This window comes from Oncorhynchus clarkii, chromosome 6, assembly GCF_045791955.1.
Source record: "Oncorhynchus clarkii lewisi isolate Uvic-CL-2024 chromosome 6, UVic_Ocla_1.0, whole genome shotgun sequence".
Classification (NCBI taxonomy): domain Eukaryota; kingdom Metazoa; phylum Chordata; class Actinopteri; order Salmoniformes; family Salmonidae; genus Oncorhynchus; species Oncorhynchus clarkii.
This window is the reverse complement of record NC_092152.1, coordinates 32,993,852-33,011,223: the sequence shown is the minus strand read 5'-3', so window position 1 is coordinate 33,011,223 and position 17,372 is coordinate 32,993,852. Positions and strand designations below refer to the sequence as shown.

Here is a 17,372-nt window from a genome sequence, read left to right as displayed (position 1 = left end):
CCAACCTTAACTTGGAAATACTAACGTTAACCCGACATGGAAGACAACCAATGTCTTCTAAACGGCCATGTCTAGTTGCAGGGTGTTCGTTTGAATTTAAAAAATGTTACATTATTAAATTAAATCATTGTTTTGCTCCATGAAGGAATCCAACAGTGTGTACGTAAGGTTGGTCGGAAAGTATTTGCAATGCCAAGCAATATTGTTAGCTTTCTATCTACAGTAATAACACCGTTCAGCCACCTGGAAAATAGTAAGTTAATGGTCTGACAAGGCGATAATTTTAATTAATTGTTGGGCAAGTACTATTGATTGTCTAGCCATGTCATGTATATAGATGTTAGCTAGTAGGCAAGCAATGGTCGTAAAAAGATCATATTGACAACCAGCCAGGTGGAATCATTATTTTTCTGTGAAATCCAGAGGACAAGGAGACTTGCTGTTTTATAAATTAAGACCAACTTGATCTTATAACATGGAGTAGGTTTGCAGTGAAACCAAGATGAGCTTGAGATGTCATGGGAAGGGGAGAGAAAGAGGCTGTTATTTTGATTTGTTTGTCTGAATGCCAACTTCATTCTAGCATCTCCATACCATCAATTGTACTGTGGTGATTACAGGCAGCCAAAACCGAGTAAAGACTCATGAGGCTCCTCCTGTTCTGAGTTGTAGCACAGCAACATGCAGTAACCACCATATCCCTTCAGATTACTACAAACTCTGGGTAAAGAGGGTTGCGGTTTATTGTGAATTAGACTGTTGTGGTTTACTTTGGTGTCCATCTATAATGGTGTGCATTATTCTTGAGTGCATCATAGCTAGGTCTAGCCCCCCGGCCTGAATGGGAAGTGAGTCTTATCTAGCCTAGCATATGTACCATAGGCAGGCTGACTGATGTGGCATGGTGAGTACGGATTGCCCTCTCTGTGGTGGTCGTGGGGGGTTGGCGGCTGGGGAAGCCCGATTCAACCTATTAACAACCACCCCATCTGTTGTAGGCAGCTCTCTGGAATATGCCAGGAGGACTCTCCTCTCTCGATCACTAGGCCTACCATTAGCAAGGCAGTGATGGGCTCTAAGTGTGTGTTCACACATGGTCACTTTCAGACAATTTTTGTGAACTCAGTGCAGTTTGCTTAATTGTTTGTGCAGTGTGAACACTCCAAAGGAACTGAGACCCCTCCAAAAGGGACCGAACTAATTGTCAAGGATGCACAGAAATTCCAAAATGTGTTGAGTTTTGTACTGACACGATGTAAAGATGATTTATTTGCAATATGTGATCTTTGGGCTAAGAGAGCTTCATACGCTATTTATTAGATCATTGGGTTTGAATAGTGTGAGTAGATATATTTTGTGAGAGTCATAACAGAGTACAAAATCAAGGTCCTTCCTATCCAGCTTGGGACATCCCAACTCTGACTACCCCATTGAAGTTGATATTTTAAAATGGTTGGGGTAGGGGTTCGGATTTTGGTTTTAGATGTCCCAAGGATCCCAGATAGCATTGATTTTGTGGTTAGCTAAAGGGACAGTAGCCTACATTGAGTGTACAATTGTATTATTTAATCTGCCTTATTCTTTTGCTTTTTATTCTGTTACCAATAATATTTACATGTTAATATTATCGTATTCTAATTATTACGTCTAATCTTTTAACTAAATGCAATCTATTAGCTTCCAAAATGTAAGTAGGTATATCTAGATAGCATGATCTGATGGAATGGCTTCTCCTGCATTTTGTAAAAATCCAGAGTGCATTGCGTGAATGTTGGGAAAAAGATATTGGTTCCTTTCTAAAGATGGCAATGTGAATGTAGAGAGGACTCGGACCACAAAATAGGTGAATTGAACTGGCAAAAGAGTTGAGTCCTCATTCAAAGGCAAGGGCAATGTGAATACAAAGAGAGGTTGAATTCTTTCGCTTTTCTTTATCCCGGAGTTCACTTTAAAAAGGCCTGAGATCGGATATTTTAAAGGGGACTGTATCTGAAAACAGGCTCAGATTAAACACTCAAACACAAAATACTGCTTGCCTGCCATAATGATAGCTGACTATCAATTTCACTCTTCTTGCCATCCTAAATTATGTTTACATTACAGTCCAGTCTACTAGAATTTTAACTGAGCAGGGTGTATCAGACACCAGCATTAATTTTAATCCCAGCCTGGACAAGAAAAACTTTGGCCATTTTTCAATGGGATAATATATATTTAATCTTCATCATGGATTATCTACTCTATTGTACCCATTTCTGCATGAAATTATCCCCATTCAGTGTCTTTCAAAGTAGATGGATTCCTCATTTTGGAACAAGGGAATACTTAGCACCTAGCAGTCAGTAAAGTAAAGATTGTGGAATTCTTCCCTGTTGATGTCATGATGACAGATTCAGATTCTGACAGACTCTTTGTTATGGGAGTGAAACTAATGTGTTCAGGGCTTTGTTCCTCCTGCTAAGCAGTGTAACCCCCCTTAAACATATGGGTGGTGTCAACACACCCACTCAGCCAGGTTTCAGCACTAAAGTGGCCAAACATGGTTAACAATGCAGCCAGTCTCATCTCTACTCTTTAAGGCACCCGCATGCTTCCCATCTGAAACAGTTTGGACAGTTAGCATATTTGTTTTTGTTGGTTCTGGTGTTCGGCAAGGGTTTTTTCAGCTCTTCGTGCACAAATCATTTTTTATCGAGGCAAGCCGAAATCCAAGTCCCTTTGTCTGTGATTGGTCAACAGGAGGGATATTTCATACATTCTTTTGCACATTTACCCCAATTTCGTGAGAGCCAATTGTTAGTTACAGTCTCGTCCCATCGCTGCAACACCCCTATGGACTCGGGAGAGGTGAAGTTCGAGAGCCTTGCGTCCTCCAAAACACAACCCTGCCAAGCCGCACGGTTTCTTGACACACTGCTCGCTTAACCCGGAAGCCAGCCACACTAATGTGTTAGAGGAAACACTGTCCAGCTGGCAACCGAGGTCAGCTTGCAGGTGCCCAGCCCACCACAAGGAGTCGCTAGTGCGCGATGGGACAAGGAAATACCGGCTGGCCAACCCCTCCACAAAACCCGGACGACTCTGGGCCAATTATGCGCCGCATCATGGGTCTCCTGGTCACGGCCAGCTGTGAGACAGCATGGAATCAAACCCGGATCTGTAGTAACGAAGTCCCTTAGACCGCTGCGCCACTCGGGAGGCAACAGAAGGGATATTTCAATGAGAAGACGACTCATTTTCATGCAAATTTTTTTCACCTGAGAAATACTGCACAAAACACCTTAGTTAGATGCAAAATTGCGCAACTAAGATCTCTTTGGCAAAAGCCGAGTTATCTTAGATTAATTGTGACTTTTTTGAGGAAGTGTATACTGGCTACGGCGTCTCAGGATGGACAAACAGTACTATTGTCACTTTTTTTAAAGCGAAAGTATTTTAAGGGAGTATGCGAGCACACTCGTTTGGTTCGCCCATCCGAGTTTGGCAACGCGCCAGCCAAACTGAAGCATGCTGACACCTTTAGGCACCATTTTAGGTCTGTTTTCAGGCAGTTGGGGTGACAGCAGTATTATTCTCTCTTTTAAATATGCTACTTTACAATTGTGTCCATCGGGAATAGAGGAGTCATGTGATTGAGCTGCATTGTACTGTATCATCTAATTGAAAGAACTGAAAATATGGATATGCGAGTCCATAGACTACACTGTAACAGGTTAGACTGGCCTCTCTGCATGATGCAACCAGCTTCCAGGTGTGTTCTTAGAGCTGGTGGTGTAGGGTGGACCGCATGCTCCATTCACGGCAAACATGGTGTAGGCTGTTTGTCACATTTTCACCCCACAGTATTTAGGCTAATCCGTTCCCCTATGATTTGTTCCCCCTAGTCAGTGACTGAGGTTCTTTCTGAATGTGACACTGTGTCCTTTGCAGCTTACCTGGGGTTCTGTCTCTGTCATCATCATGCCTTGGGAGGCTCTGCTGTGTCTGTTGACCTTATGGCTGAAGTAGAGTAGAGACCCAAGGCGAACTTAGCCAATGTACTGTTGCAGCTTGCAACAAAGCAAGCAGATGCAATTTGCATCCTTCAGCCCTGTGTTGTCAGTTAATGACCTTTGGAATAGAACTAAGAGCCAGAGTATGGCACTGCAGTCAGTGCACAGGGACAGGGTACCATTCAACGGTCTGTTGAAATGTTTACAGCTGAACATGATTAACTGGATGTTTTCTATGCAGTGCTTTCAAAAAGTATTCATACCCTCATTCAGGTCTGAAAAGTCCATTTCAGGCAAAATATGTATAGAAAGTTTCATTCAAATCAAAAGGGGTGCGGTCAAAAACTGATTTGAAATCAAATGCAACGACCCTATAGCATGCCAACTTCTTGTCACTCAATCTTTGGTATGTTCTCCCAGCAAGACAGCCTATATCCACTAGTAGTCTGGTCAATGTGGACTTGTTTTACTGTGACTAGTGACTACTAGACTTTTGATATGCTTGCTGGCTGTTGCCCATGCTCCCTTCAATCAGGGCGAGTTGGTGGTTTCTGTTCCTAAGGTGTGTGTCCTCGTCAAATCCTCCTGAAAACTGGGCTCTGTCACCTTTCATGTGTCCCTTCTCTTAATATAACGCTGTCTGTCTGAGGTCGGGTGTCCACAGTCTCGCCTTTTGTTGCCAGGGTAGCTTGGCAACCAACCTGATGATCCACCATGGGATTTATCAGCCTGCTACCTGGCTCTGGTCCAGCTCTACTGTACAGATCTCTGGAGACACAGCTGTCAGAATCCCACACAAACACACACAGTCTATGTAGCAAGACACTAACTAACGGGGGCTAAGAAAATCAAGACTGTATGTCAATGTAACCGGTGTGAAATGGCTAGCTAGTTAGCGGTGCGCGCTAGTAATTTTTCAATCAGTGACGTCACTCGCTCTGAGACCTTGAAGTAGTTGTTTACCTTGCTCTGCAAGGGCGTCGTCTTTTGTGGAGCAATAGGTAATGATGCTTCGTGGGAGGCAGTTTGATGTGTCCAGAGGGTCCCTGGTTCAAGCCCAGGTTGGTACAAGGAAAGGGATGGAAGTAACACAGTTACACCATGGCATTCAGGCTATTCCACTTCAGCGACACACCAATTGGTGTGTGTAAAGTTGGACCTAATCCCTCTTGACCAGAAGTATGTTTGTCTAGAGCAGATATCACATTTTATTTGTCACATGCACCAAATAACACAGGTGTGGACTTTACTGTGAAATGCTTAGTTAAAAAGTACGAATAAAAATAACGAGGCTGTGAAAAAGTATTTGCCCCCTTCCTGATTTCTTTTTTTTTTGCACATTTGTCACACGTAAATGTTTCAGATCATCAAACAAATGTCATTATTACGCAAAGATAACCCAAGTAAACACAACATGCAGTTGTGATGATTTTATTTAAGGGATAAAAGCTATCCAAACCTTCATGGCCCTATGTGAAAAAGTAATTGCCCCCTAAACCTAATAACTGGTTGTGCCACCCTCGGCAGCAACAACTGCAATCAAGTGTTTGCGATAACTGGCAATGAGTCTTTCACATCGCCGTGGAGGAATTTTGGCCAGCTCTCTTCTTTGCAGAATTGTTTTAACTCAGCCACATTGGAGGATTTTTGAGCATGAACTGCTTTTTTAAGGTCACGCCACAGCATCTCAATCGGATTTAAGTCCGGACTTTAACTAGGCCACTCCAAAACCTTCATTTAGTTTTTTTTAAGCCATTCAGAGGGGGACTTGCTGGTGTGTTTTGGATCATTGTCCTGCTGCAGAACCCAAGTGCGGTTCAGCTTGAGGTCACGAACGGATGGCCGGACATTCTCCTTCAGGATTTTTTAGAGAGCAGAATTCATGCTTCCATCAATCACAGCAAGTCGTCCAGGTCCTAAAGCAGCCCCAGACCATCACACTACCATCACCATATTTGACTGTTGGTATGATGTTTTTTTTCTGAAATGCTGTGTTACTTTTATGCCAGATGTAATAAGACGCACACCTTCCAAAAAGTTCAACTTTTGTCTCGTCAGTCCACAGAATATTTTCCCAAAAGTCTTGGGGATTATCAAGATGTGAGACGAGCCATCAGGTGGTTCATGGTCAGCAGTGGTTTTCGCCTAGGAACTCTGCCATGGATGCCATTTTTGCCCAGTCTCTTTGTTATGGTTGAGTCATGAACACTGTGGTGGGTTCTTTTGTGACCTCATGGATGAGTTGTCGCTGCGCTCTTGGGGTAATTTTGATAGGCCGGCCACTCCTGGGATGGTTCACCACTGCGGTTCACCACTGTGGACAAAGGCTCTCACCGTGGTTCGCTGGAGTCCCAAAGCTTTAGAAATGGCTTTGTAACCATTTCCAGACTGATAGATGTTAATTACTTTGTTTCTCATCTGTTCCTGAATTTCTTGCTTTTTGAGATCTTTTGGCCTACTTCACTTTGTCAGACAGGTTCTATTTAAGTGATTTCTTGATTCAACAGGTCTGGCAGTAATCAGGCCTGGGTGTGGCTAGTGAAATTGAACTCAGCCTTCCAAAATTGTGATTTAACAAGGGGGGGGCAATTACATTGTCACATAGGGCCATGAAGGTTCGGATAGCTTTTTTCCCTTAATAAATAAAATGATCACTTAACCCAAGTAAACACAAAATGCAGTTTATCTTTGTGTAATATAAAAATGTGATCTGAAACATTTAAGTGTGACAAATGTGCAAAAGAATAAGAAATCAGGAAGAGAGCAAATACTTTTCCAAAGCACTGTACAAAGAGCACCGGTACCGAGTCAGGGTACGAGGTAATTTGTACATGTAGTTAGGGGTAAATGTGACCTGGCAATCAGGATAGATAATAAACAGAGTAGCAGCAGCGTATGTAGTTTGTGAAAGTCTATATGTGTGGCATCAATATGCATTTGTGTGTGTGTTGGAGTATCAGTGTAGTGTGTGTGGGTAGAGTCCAGTGAGTATTCATAGACCAGTGCAAAAAATAAAAGGGGGTCAATGCAAATAGTCCAGGTTTTCACTTGATTAACTGTTCAGCAGTCTTATGGCTTGAGGGTAGAAGCTGTTCAGGAGCCTTTTGGTCCCAGACTTGGTGCTCTTTGCCGTGGGGTAGCAGAGACAACAGTCTATGACTTGGGTGGCTGTAGTCTTTGACAATGTTGAGGGCCTTCCTCTGACACCACCTGGTATTTATTTAACCTTTATTTAACTAGGCAAGTCAGTTAAGAACTAATTGTTATTTTACAATGACGGCCTACCCCGGCTAAACCCTCCCCTAACTTGGATGACGATGTGTCAATTGTGCGCCGCCTATGGGACTCCCGATCACGGCCAGTTGTGAGCCCGGGATCGAACCAGGGTCTGTAGTGACTCCTCTAGCACTGAGATGCACTGCCTTAGACCACTGCGCCACTCGGGAGCCTGGACGTCAAAGTAGAGGTCCTTGATGGCAGAGAGCCCAGCCCCAGTGATGTACTGGGTTGTACGCACTACCCTCTGTAGCACATCGCGGACGGATGCCAGGCAGTTTTTTTACATTTTTATTTCACCTTTATTTAACCAAGTAGGCTAGTTGAGAACAAGTTCTCATTTGCAACTGTGACCTGGCCAAGATAAAGCATAGCAGTGTGAGCAGACAACACAGAGTTTCACATGGAGTAAACAATTAACAAGTCAATAACACAGTAGAAAAAAGGAGAGTCTATATACATTGTGTGCAAAAGGCATGAGGAGGTAGGTGAATAATTAAAATTTTGCAGATTAACACTGGAGTGATAAATGATCAGATGGTCAGAGATATTGGTGTGCAAAAGAGCAGAAAAGTAAATAAATAAATAAAAACAGTATGGGGATGAGGTAGGTAAAAATGGGTGGGCTATTTACCGATAGACTATGTACAGCTGCAGCGATCGGTTAGCTGCTCAGATAGCAGATGTTTGAAGTTGGTGAGGGAGATAAAAGTCTCCAACTTCAGCGATTTTTGCAATATCAAACGACGATGCAGCCAGTTAAGATGCTCTCAATGGTGCAGCTGTAGAACATTTTGAGGAGCTGAGGGCCCATACCAAATATTTTCAGCCTATTGAGGGGGAAGAGGCATTGTGCCCTCTTCACAACTGTTTTGGTGTGTATGGACCATGATAGGTCCTTAGTAGAGATCGACCGATTATGATTTTTCAACGCCAATACTGATACCGATTTATTGGAGGACCAAAAAAGCCGATAGCGATTAATCGGACGATTCTAAAATAAAATTGTATTTGTAATAATGACAATTACAACAATACTGAATGAACACTTATTTAAACTTAATATAATACATCAATAAATTCAATTTAGCCTCAAATAAATAATGAAACATGTTCAATTTGGTTTAAATAATGCAAAAACAAAGTGTTGTAGAAGAAAGTAAAAGTGCAATATGTGCCATGTAAAAAAGCTAACGTTTAAGTTCCTTGCTCAGAACATGAGAACATATGAAAGCTGGTGGTTCCTTTAAACATGAGTCTTCAATATTCCCAGGTAAGAAGTTTTAGGTTGTAGATATTATAGAACTATTTCCCTCTATACCATTTGTATTTCATTAACCTTTGACTATTGGATGTTCTTATAGGCACTTTAGTATTGCCAGTGTAACAGTATAGCTTCCGTCCCTCTCCTCGCTCCACCCTGGGCTCGATCCAGCAACACAACAACAACAGCCACCACATCGAAGCAGCGTTACCCATGCAGAGCAAGGGAAACAACCACCCCAAGGCTCAGAGCGAGTGAAGTTTGAAACGCTATTAGCGCGCGCTAACTAGCCAGCCATTTCACTTCGGTTACACCAGCCTCATCTCGGGAGTTGATAGGTTTGAAGTCATAAACAGCGCAATGCTTGACGCACAACAAAGAGCTGCTGGCAAAACGCACGAAAATGCTGTTTGAATGAATGTTTACGTGCCTGCTTCTCCCTACCCCACTGCTCAGTCACATACTTAGATACTTGTATGCTTGTATGCTCAGTCAGATTATATGCAACACAGGACACGCTAGATAATATCTAGTAATATCATCAACCATGTGTAGTTAACTAGTGATTTTGATTGTTTTTTATGAGGTAAGTTTAATGCTAGCTAGCAACTTACCTTGGCTTACTGCATTTGCGTAACAGACAGTCTCCTTCTGGAGTGCAACGAGAGGCAGGTCGTTATTGCGTTGGACTAGTTAACTGTAAGGTTGCAAGATTGTCAGCTCGGGGGATCCAATGTGAAAATCTGTCTTTCTGCCCCTGAACGAGGCAGTTAACCCATCGTTCCTAGGCTGTCATTGAAAATAAGAATGTGTTCTTAACTGACTTGACTAGTTAAATAAAGATAAAGATGTAAAAAAAAAAAAAAATCCGCAAATCAGCGCCCAAGAATACCGATTTCCGATTGTTATGAAAACTTGAAATCGGCCCTAATTAATCGTCCATTCCGATTAATCGGTCGACCTCTAGTCCTTAGTGATGGTGACTCCGAGGAACTTGAAGCTCGCTACACGCTCCACTACAGCCCCATTCACAACATCCGCCTCGGCCCTCCGTTTCCTGTAGTCCACGATCAGCTCCTTTGTCTTGGTGATTTTGAGGGAGAGGTCTCCTTCCTCCCTATAGGCTGTCTCATTGTCGTCGGTGATCAGGCCTACCACCGTCGTGTCGTGGGTCAACTTAATGATGGTGTAGGAGTCGCGCTCGGCCACGCAGTCGTACGTGAACAGGAAGAACAGGTGGGGACTAAGCACGCACCCCTGAGACGCCTCCGTATTGATGGTCAGCGTGACAGATGTGCTGTTGCCTACCCTCACCACCTTGGTGCGGCCCGTCAGAAAGTCCAGGATCCGGTTGCGGAGGGCAAGACATGATGGTGAACTGGCGTGCATAACTTCCTACAGTCTTATTACGCGGACATCTGACCACGTGTTCCACATTTGACTTGCCTCCTCTCAGCCAGTGGGATGTAGGCTGTTTTACATCACTGACACTTACTACCTATGGGTCTCGTGTGCCATTGATATGAAAGAGTCAACTCAAATCTTCGCAATGATAGTCAGCCAAAGGGTTTCCTTATTCTCTTACTGAGTCATTTATTTAGCCTACACTGTGCTTATGCTGAAGTAGAATCATTGCACGGGTAGAACCCACCAGAGAACAGTCAGAAGACTTAGAGCGTCATAGAGCTCAGGGCTCTAAATAATAAATACCGGAACATGTCGTCGTCCCGAACAGAGTGAGCAGGGAATGTTTGTGTCAGGGACCAGGGTTAGGCCCTCACAAAGACATGGTGGAGGGAGCAGTAAGCTTGCTGGTGATTATGGAGCAGGCTAAGCTCATGCTGCCTGTGTTGTGTGTATTTAGACCAGCAGCTGGGAGGGAGGACGGGGAAAGGGTGACTGATTTCATCATGGTCCCTGATCTGTACTAAACAAAAATGCATAATTATGGATATGATTGTCATTCTCTTCATGGTGATGTATCCTAAATAGGTACACGTATATAAATATGCAATATCCTTCTTTGCATATTTGTGTATTATTCTACACACTGGCTATTTTTTTTAATGACCTCTGCCCCCAAACAAGACCCGTTTTGGTTGGACCAGACCAAATCTGAACCAATCATAGATGTCTATGGTTCACAAGTTTGAGTACAGTGTAAAAAAAGAGGGTAAATTCAGTGACAAAATTGTTTTAATCACTTAATAAATCATAAACAAAATTGATATCAGTAAAAAAAATAACTAATTAGGTTAACTTGTTACTTCTGTGAACTTTCATTTTCCTCCACGAGGGAGAGAAATGAAAAAATATCTTAAAGCTATGTGGGTTTTTGTTAACCTTGGGCTAGGCGTGCCGCTAGCGACACACCTCGACAACATCCAGTGAAAATGTAGAGCGCCAAATTCAAATTACAAAGGTGGTAGTAGTAGTAGTAGTAGTAGTAGTAGTAGTAGTAGTAGTAATAATAATAAACATTCATGAAAAATCAAGTTATTCATCGGTTAAAAGATTAACTTCTTGTTAATCCAGCCGCTTTGTCAGGTTTCAAAAAGGCTTTACTGGCGAAAGCATACCATGCGATTATCTGAGGACCGCGCCCCGCTTACAAAAGCATAGAAACATTTTCCAACCAAGCAGAGGCGTCACGAAAGTCAGAAATAGCGATAAAATAAATAGCTTACCTTTGAAGATCTTCCTCTGTTGGCAATCCAAAGTGTCCCAGCTGCACAATAAATGGTTGTTTTGTTCGATAAAGTCCCTCCTTATATCCCAAAAACTCAGTTTTGTTGGCACTTTTTGTTCAGTAATCCACTGGCTCAAAGGCGGTCAAAACATGCAGACGAATACATCCTAATAGTTCCGGTAAAGTTTGTCGAACCATGTCAAACGGTGTTTATAATTCATCCTCAGGTTGTCAATTATCTAAATAATTGATCATATTTCAACAGGACAATAGCGTATTCATAGACCACTTACCAAAAGGCCTTATTCTTCGTCGTTTTTCAAAAAACAAGCCTGAAACCATGTCTAGACTGTTGACCTCTAGTGGAAGCCATAGGAACTGCAATCTGGGCTAAACGGCCTATATAGTCAATAGGCTTTCAATGGAAAACCACTCGCATAAAAACAATCCCATTTCCTGGATGGATTTTCCTCGGGTTGTCGCCTGCCATATCAGTTCTGTTATACTCACAGACATTATTTTAACAGTTTTAGAAACTTCAGAGTGTTTTCTATCCAAATCTACCAATTATATGCATATCTGGGCCTGAGTAACAGGCAGTTTACTTTGGGCACGTTTGTTGTCAAAACGCTTGTCAAAATACTGCCCCCTAGCCCAAAGAAGTTTTAGGAATTTCAAAAGAATTTCAAAGCACAGGGCAATGTTTATTAAACTTACTGAAAACAAAATATGAGTGTTGATATTAGTTGGCAGGCGTCTTCAACATTGTGTGTTGATGTATTTCTAATAACTTTTAAGACTTTTCTGGTATCTGTTTTACCAGAAATCAAAGCCTTTGTTTATTTCAAATTTTTATGATGGAAAAGGGTTGAAAAATGTATATATACCTTTAATTTCTGAAAAATAGACATCCAATTTGACATGCACCTATGAACCTCAGATGTTGGTGCTCATGGATCATTTTACGTGGAAATTACCTTAGATAATGACCAACCACACATGCTTTCTGTTACAGGACGAATACACCAAGCCATGGTCACATCGTTGAATGAAGACAACGAGAGCGTCACCGTGGAGTGGATAGAAAATGGAGACACAAAAGGGAAAGAGGTAAAGAAGCCTAGCTAGGGCATCGCACCACAGCTGTCATCCACTCAGCTCTTAGGCATTGAGCTCTATGAATAATGCATCTGAAGACATTGTAGAGCTTTGGAGATCAGTCTTCCTGCATGTTCTACAGTTCCGCCAGACATCACTCTCTGCCCTGAATTTACAAGAGTTCAGAAATCCTTACAGCAGTCATATTTCCTGAGCTTTGCTGTTGAATACAGATGTTTCTTGTCTTACTGCTCTGCTCCTCTGAGCTATACAGATGTGCCTCCCTGCCCTCTATACACTGTAACATGGGCACATTCTTCACTTTCTAGCTCCGCTAACCAAACCATCAGTCCTCCTAACTTGCTATTATGAAACATTTAATTAAACAATGCCTGTAATGCTTTCAGTTTGACATTTGCTTTCAAAAGCAGCTCAAACAGAGAGTGTAAGAATGAACTTCATAGCTGTTGGTTATTTCCGTGCATTACAGAGAAACAATGCACACTCTAGATTGTCCTTTCAGCCAAGCAGTGCCGTGGTATGATATGTAAAGTATATTGTGTTAATTCTCCTGCTGAATATTGACATTGAAGAAAATGGCTCGAAGGATAATTAAAAAGGGTGAAACCAACTGGTGGTGGACTCCGCAGGAAGTTCCAGTGACATTGGTACAATTTTCTGTTAGAAGGTGTGGTAATGACCATTAGGAGACAGATGTACATTGACAGTCCACACTTTCATTGCCACACCAGACAGACACGCACACACACCAGAAGGGTAAAGAGAACAGACTAGTGGAAATGTTGAGAAACGACTGTATCAGTTATCTACAATTACAGTAACACACTCTTCTCTCTGTCCAGATTGACTTGGAGAGTATATTTGCACTAAACCCAGACGTGGCCCCAGAAGAGGAGACTGCTCCCAGCCCAGAGACCCCGCCTCCACCAACGCCGACCTCTGTGAAGGTCAACAAGATCCCCAAGGTGAGCTCAGTTTTGTTTTGTTTTCTGTTATGGACTGCTGTTTCTGTTTCTGTTAACCACCGCAGGGTGAAGTCTGCTTGTGCAGTGAGTGTCCTCAGTGGCAGAAGAACCACTGAACAGAACAATGGACTCTCCAGTAATAAGAAGTCATCTGATTCTCAGTATTTGTCCATTTTTATAACCCTTATTTTGCAGTCATGCGAGTTAGAAGTGTTCAACTCTTCAGGCTTGTGTTCTAGCAAGCTCGTGAAATCTCTCTCGTAAGCCATGACTACTGTTTAATCCTCATGTACTTCCATTATTTTTGTCTAAGTGTTTATCTTACCTCCATCTTTTTTATTTTGCAGAACCGACGAACAATAGCACCCACTAAGAATGACACTCCGTCCAGGGATAACAGAGGTGTTCTGAGTGACCATTGACAGTTTTTCTTTTATTTGTCTTGGGTGCCATGTTTGATGTGTATAATATAACTCTAACCTCTGACCTCTGTTGTTGTGCTGGGTTCCACAGTGGTGTCGACCAGGGCCAGACCAGCTCAGCCCCAGCAACTAGAGCCTGCTCCCCCTCCCCCCGTCCAGCAGCCAGCCCAGCCCACCCAGGCCCAGACAGCCCAACAGTTAGCCAACGGTAGGAACTACCTACATCCATTTATGGAGGATTTACATTTTGAGTTATTTAGTCTTAGCAAAAACGGAATGTTCTTTCATTTTCACCCTCTTAAACAAGCACTGGGACTTTTTTTTATTTATTTTGTGTATGTTATAGAATTTTACCAAAAGACTTGATGTTCCTGAATTTCTAAGTTTTGTCGATCATATGTGTATCACAGAAGCGTCAATGCATCATCTAACAAGAAAGGAGTTTGGACAGCTTTGTATGTATCAACTCTCCCAACCCCAATGGTTTATGTTGTCGTGGAACCCTTCCGCTTGCCTCTGAAGAACCTGTAGTTTGTGATTACTACTCACCTTAAAGGCTTCCGCTATATTCAAAGCAGTAATAGGAAAGTATACATGTAATTCAGCCAGCAGACAGGCTTTCTGGATTTACAGCAGAGAACACTGATTATAGCGCTGCTATGGTCCCCTTTTAAATTCCACTGAGTCTCTCTCTCACACACACACACACACACACACACACACACACACACACACACACACACACACACACACACACACACACACACACACGGGCTCGTGGTAATGGCTGGAGTGGAATGGTATCACATACATGGTTTGTTGCCATTCCATTTGCTTTGTTCCAGCCATTATTACGAGTCGTCCTCCCCTCAGCAGCCTCCACTGATACATACAGTGCCGTCAGAAAGGATTTATTTCACATTTTGTTGTTACAGCCTGAATTAAAAATGTAATTCAATATTTTTTTTCTCACCCATCTAGACACACAGTACTCTATAATGGCAAGGAGAAAACAACATGTTTTTAGAAATGTTTGCAAATGTATTGAAAATTAAATACAGATATCTAATTTATTCACACCCCTGAGGCAATACATGTTAGAATCACTATAACTAGGCCACTCAGGAACATTCTATGTCGTTTTGGTAAGCAACTCCAGTGTATATTTGGCCTAGTGTTTTAGGTTACTGTCCTGCTGAAGGCTGGATTTGTCTCCAGTGTCTGTTGGCAGGCAGTCTGAACACCAGGTTTTTATCTAGGCTTTTGCCTGTGCTTAGCTCTATTCCCTTTTTATCCTAAAAAACCCTAGTCTTTGCCTATGATAAGCATACCCAATAACGAGAGTGGTAATCAGTGATGTGTTGGATTTGCACCAAACATAATGCATTGCATTCAGGATATAAAGCTACATTCTTTGCCACGTTTTTTTTTGTGTGCATTTTTTTAATTCTTCCTTTTCACTTGATTTTAGTATTGTAGAGTAACGACGATGTTGTTGATCCATCCTCAGGAGAAAACTATCACAGCCTTTAAACTGTAGTTGTCTTAAATTCACCATTGGCCTCATCTACCAATAGGTGCCCCTTTGCGAGGCATCGGAAACCTCCCTGGCCTTTGGTTGAATCTGTGTTTGAAATTCACTGCTCGACTGAGGGACCTTAAAATGATCTATGTGTGGGGTACAACTTTGCGGTAGTCCTTCAAAAATCATGTTGAACACTATTATTGCACACAGAGTGAGTCCATGCAACTTATGTTGTTAAGCACATTTTTACTCCTGAGCTTATTTAGGCTTGCCATAACAAATGGGTTGAATACTTAATGACTTAAGACATTTCGGCTTTTAATTAATACATTTATTTTTTTACATTTTCTAAATATTTAAAAAATATATAAACACGACCATTATGGGGTTTTGTGTGTAGGCCATTGACACATTTAAACAATTTAAAATTCATTCTTTAACACAACAAAATGTGGGAAAAGTGAAGGGGTGTGAGTACTCTCTGAAGGCATTGTACGTACAGTACCAGTCAAACGTTTGGACACCTACTCATTCAAAGGTTTTTCTTTATTATTTACTATTTTCTACATTGTAGAATAAAAGTGAAGACATCAAACTATGAAATAACACATGGAATCATGTAGTAACCAAAAAAGTGTTAAACAAATCTAAATATATTTGATATTCTTCAAAGTAGCCACGCTTTGCCTTGACAGCTTTGCACACTCTTGGCATTCTAGTTTTGATGTCTTCACTATTATTCTACAATGTAGAAAATAGTAAAAAATAAAGACAAACCCTTGAATTAGTAGGTGTCCAAACGTTTGACTGGTACTGTACATACAGTGCATTGGGAAAGTATTCAGACCCCTTGTCTTTTTCCACATTTTGTTACGTTACAGCCGTATTCTAAAATGGATTAAATACATATTTTTCCTCATCAATCTACACACAATACCCCATAATGACAAATCAAAAACAGTTTGTTAAATTTTTGGAAAATGTATTACAAATAATTCAGAGCCTTTGCTATGAGACTCAAAATTGAGCTCAGGTACATCCTGTTTCCATTGATCATCCTTGAGATGTTTCTACAACTTAATTGGATTACACCTGTGGTAAATTCAATTGAATAGACATGATTTGGAAAGGCACACACCTGTCTATATAAGGTCCCCCTGTTGACAGTGCATGTCAGAGCAAAAACCAAGCCATGAGGTCGAAGGAATTGTCTGTAGAGGCCCGAGACAGGATTGTGCCGAGGCACAGATCTGGGGAAGGGTATGAAAAAATTGAAGATCCCCATTTAAAGGTCTCCAAGAACACAGTGGCCTCCCATCATTCTTAAATGGAAGAAATTTAGAACCACCAAAACTCTTCTTAGAGCTGGCCGCCCGGCCAAACTGAGCAATCAGGGGAGAAGGGACTTGGTCAGGGACGTGACCAAGAACCTGATGGTCACTCTGAAGGAGCTCCAGAGTTCCTCTGTGGAGATGGGAGAACCTTCCAGAAGGACAACCATCTATGCAGCACTCCACCAAAAAGGCCTTTAGGGTAGTGTGGCCAGACGGAAGCTGCTCCTCAGTAAAAGGCACATGAGTTTGCCGTTTTGAGTTTGCCAAAAGGCATTTAAAAATACTCAGTTTATGAGAAACAAGATTCTCTGGTCTGATGGAACCAAGATTGAAGTCTTTAGCCTGAATGCCAATCGTCACGTCTGGAAAACATGGCACCAACCCTACGGTGAAGCATGGTGGTGGCAGCAATATGCTGTGGGTTTGTTTTTCAGCGGCAGCGACTGGGAGACTCGTCAGGATCGAGGGAAAGATGAACAGAGATCCTTGATGAAGACCTGCTTCAGAGCGCTCAGGACCTCCAACTGGGGCAAAGGTTCACATTCTAACCGGACATTGACCCCCAGCACACAGCCAAGACAACGAAGGAGTGGCTTTGGGACAAGTCTCTGAATGTCCTTGAGTGGCCCGGACTTGAACCCGATCCACCAGACCCTCTTGAGACCTGAAAATAGCTGTGTACCAACGCTCCCCATCCAACCTGACAGCACTTTAGAAGATCTGCAGAGAAGAATGGGAGAAACTCTACAAATACAGGTGTGCCATACCACCTTATAGCATCATACC

General features: G+C 42.2%; 1 protein-coding gene across 4 annotated transcripts in view; it reads left to right on the top strand.

Annotated features, from left to right (window-relative positions):
• Positions 1-17,372, top strand: part of LOC139411013 (kinesin-like protein KIF2A) — a 35,771-nt gene that overhangs the window by 896 nt on the left and 17,503 nt on the right. For 2 of the 4 annotated variants that reach the window (XM_071156787.1, XM_071156785.1), the window contains exons 2-6: positions 12,237-12,331; positions 13,183-13,305; positions 13,653-13,707; positions 13,819-13,935; positions 14,138-14,182. In XM_071156787.1, the coding sequence (XP_071012888.1) occupies positions 12,237-12,331; positions 13,183-13,305; positions 13,653-13,707; positions 13,819-13,935; positions 14,138-14,182 (435 nt within the window). The remainder of the gene's footprint in view (positions 1-12,236; positions 12,332-13,182; positions 13,306-13,652; positions 13,708-13,818; positions 13,936-14,137; positions 14,183-17,372) is intronic. The other 2 variants (XM_071156788.1, XM_071156786.1) reach the window with 1 other exon arrangement.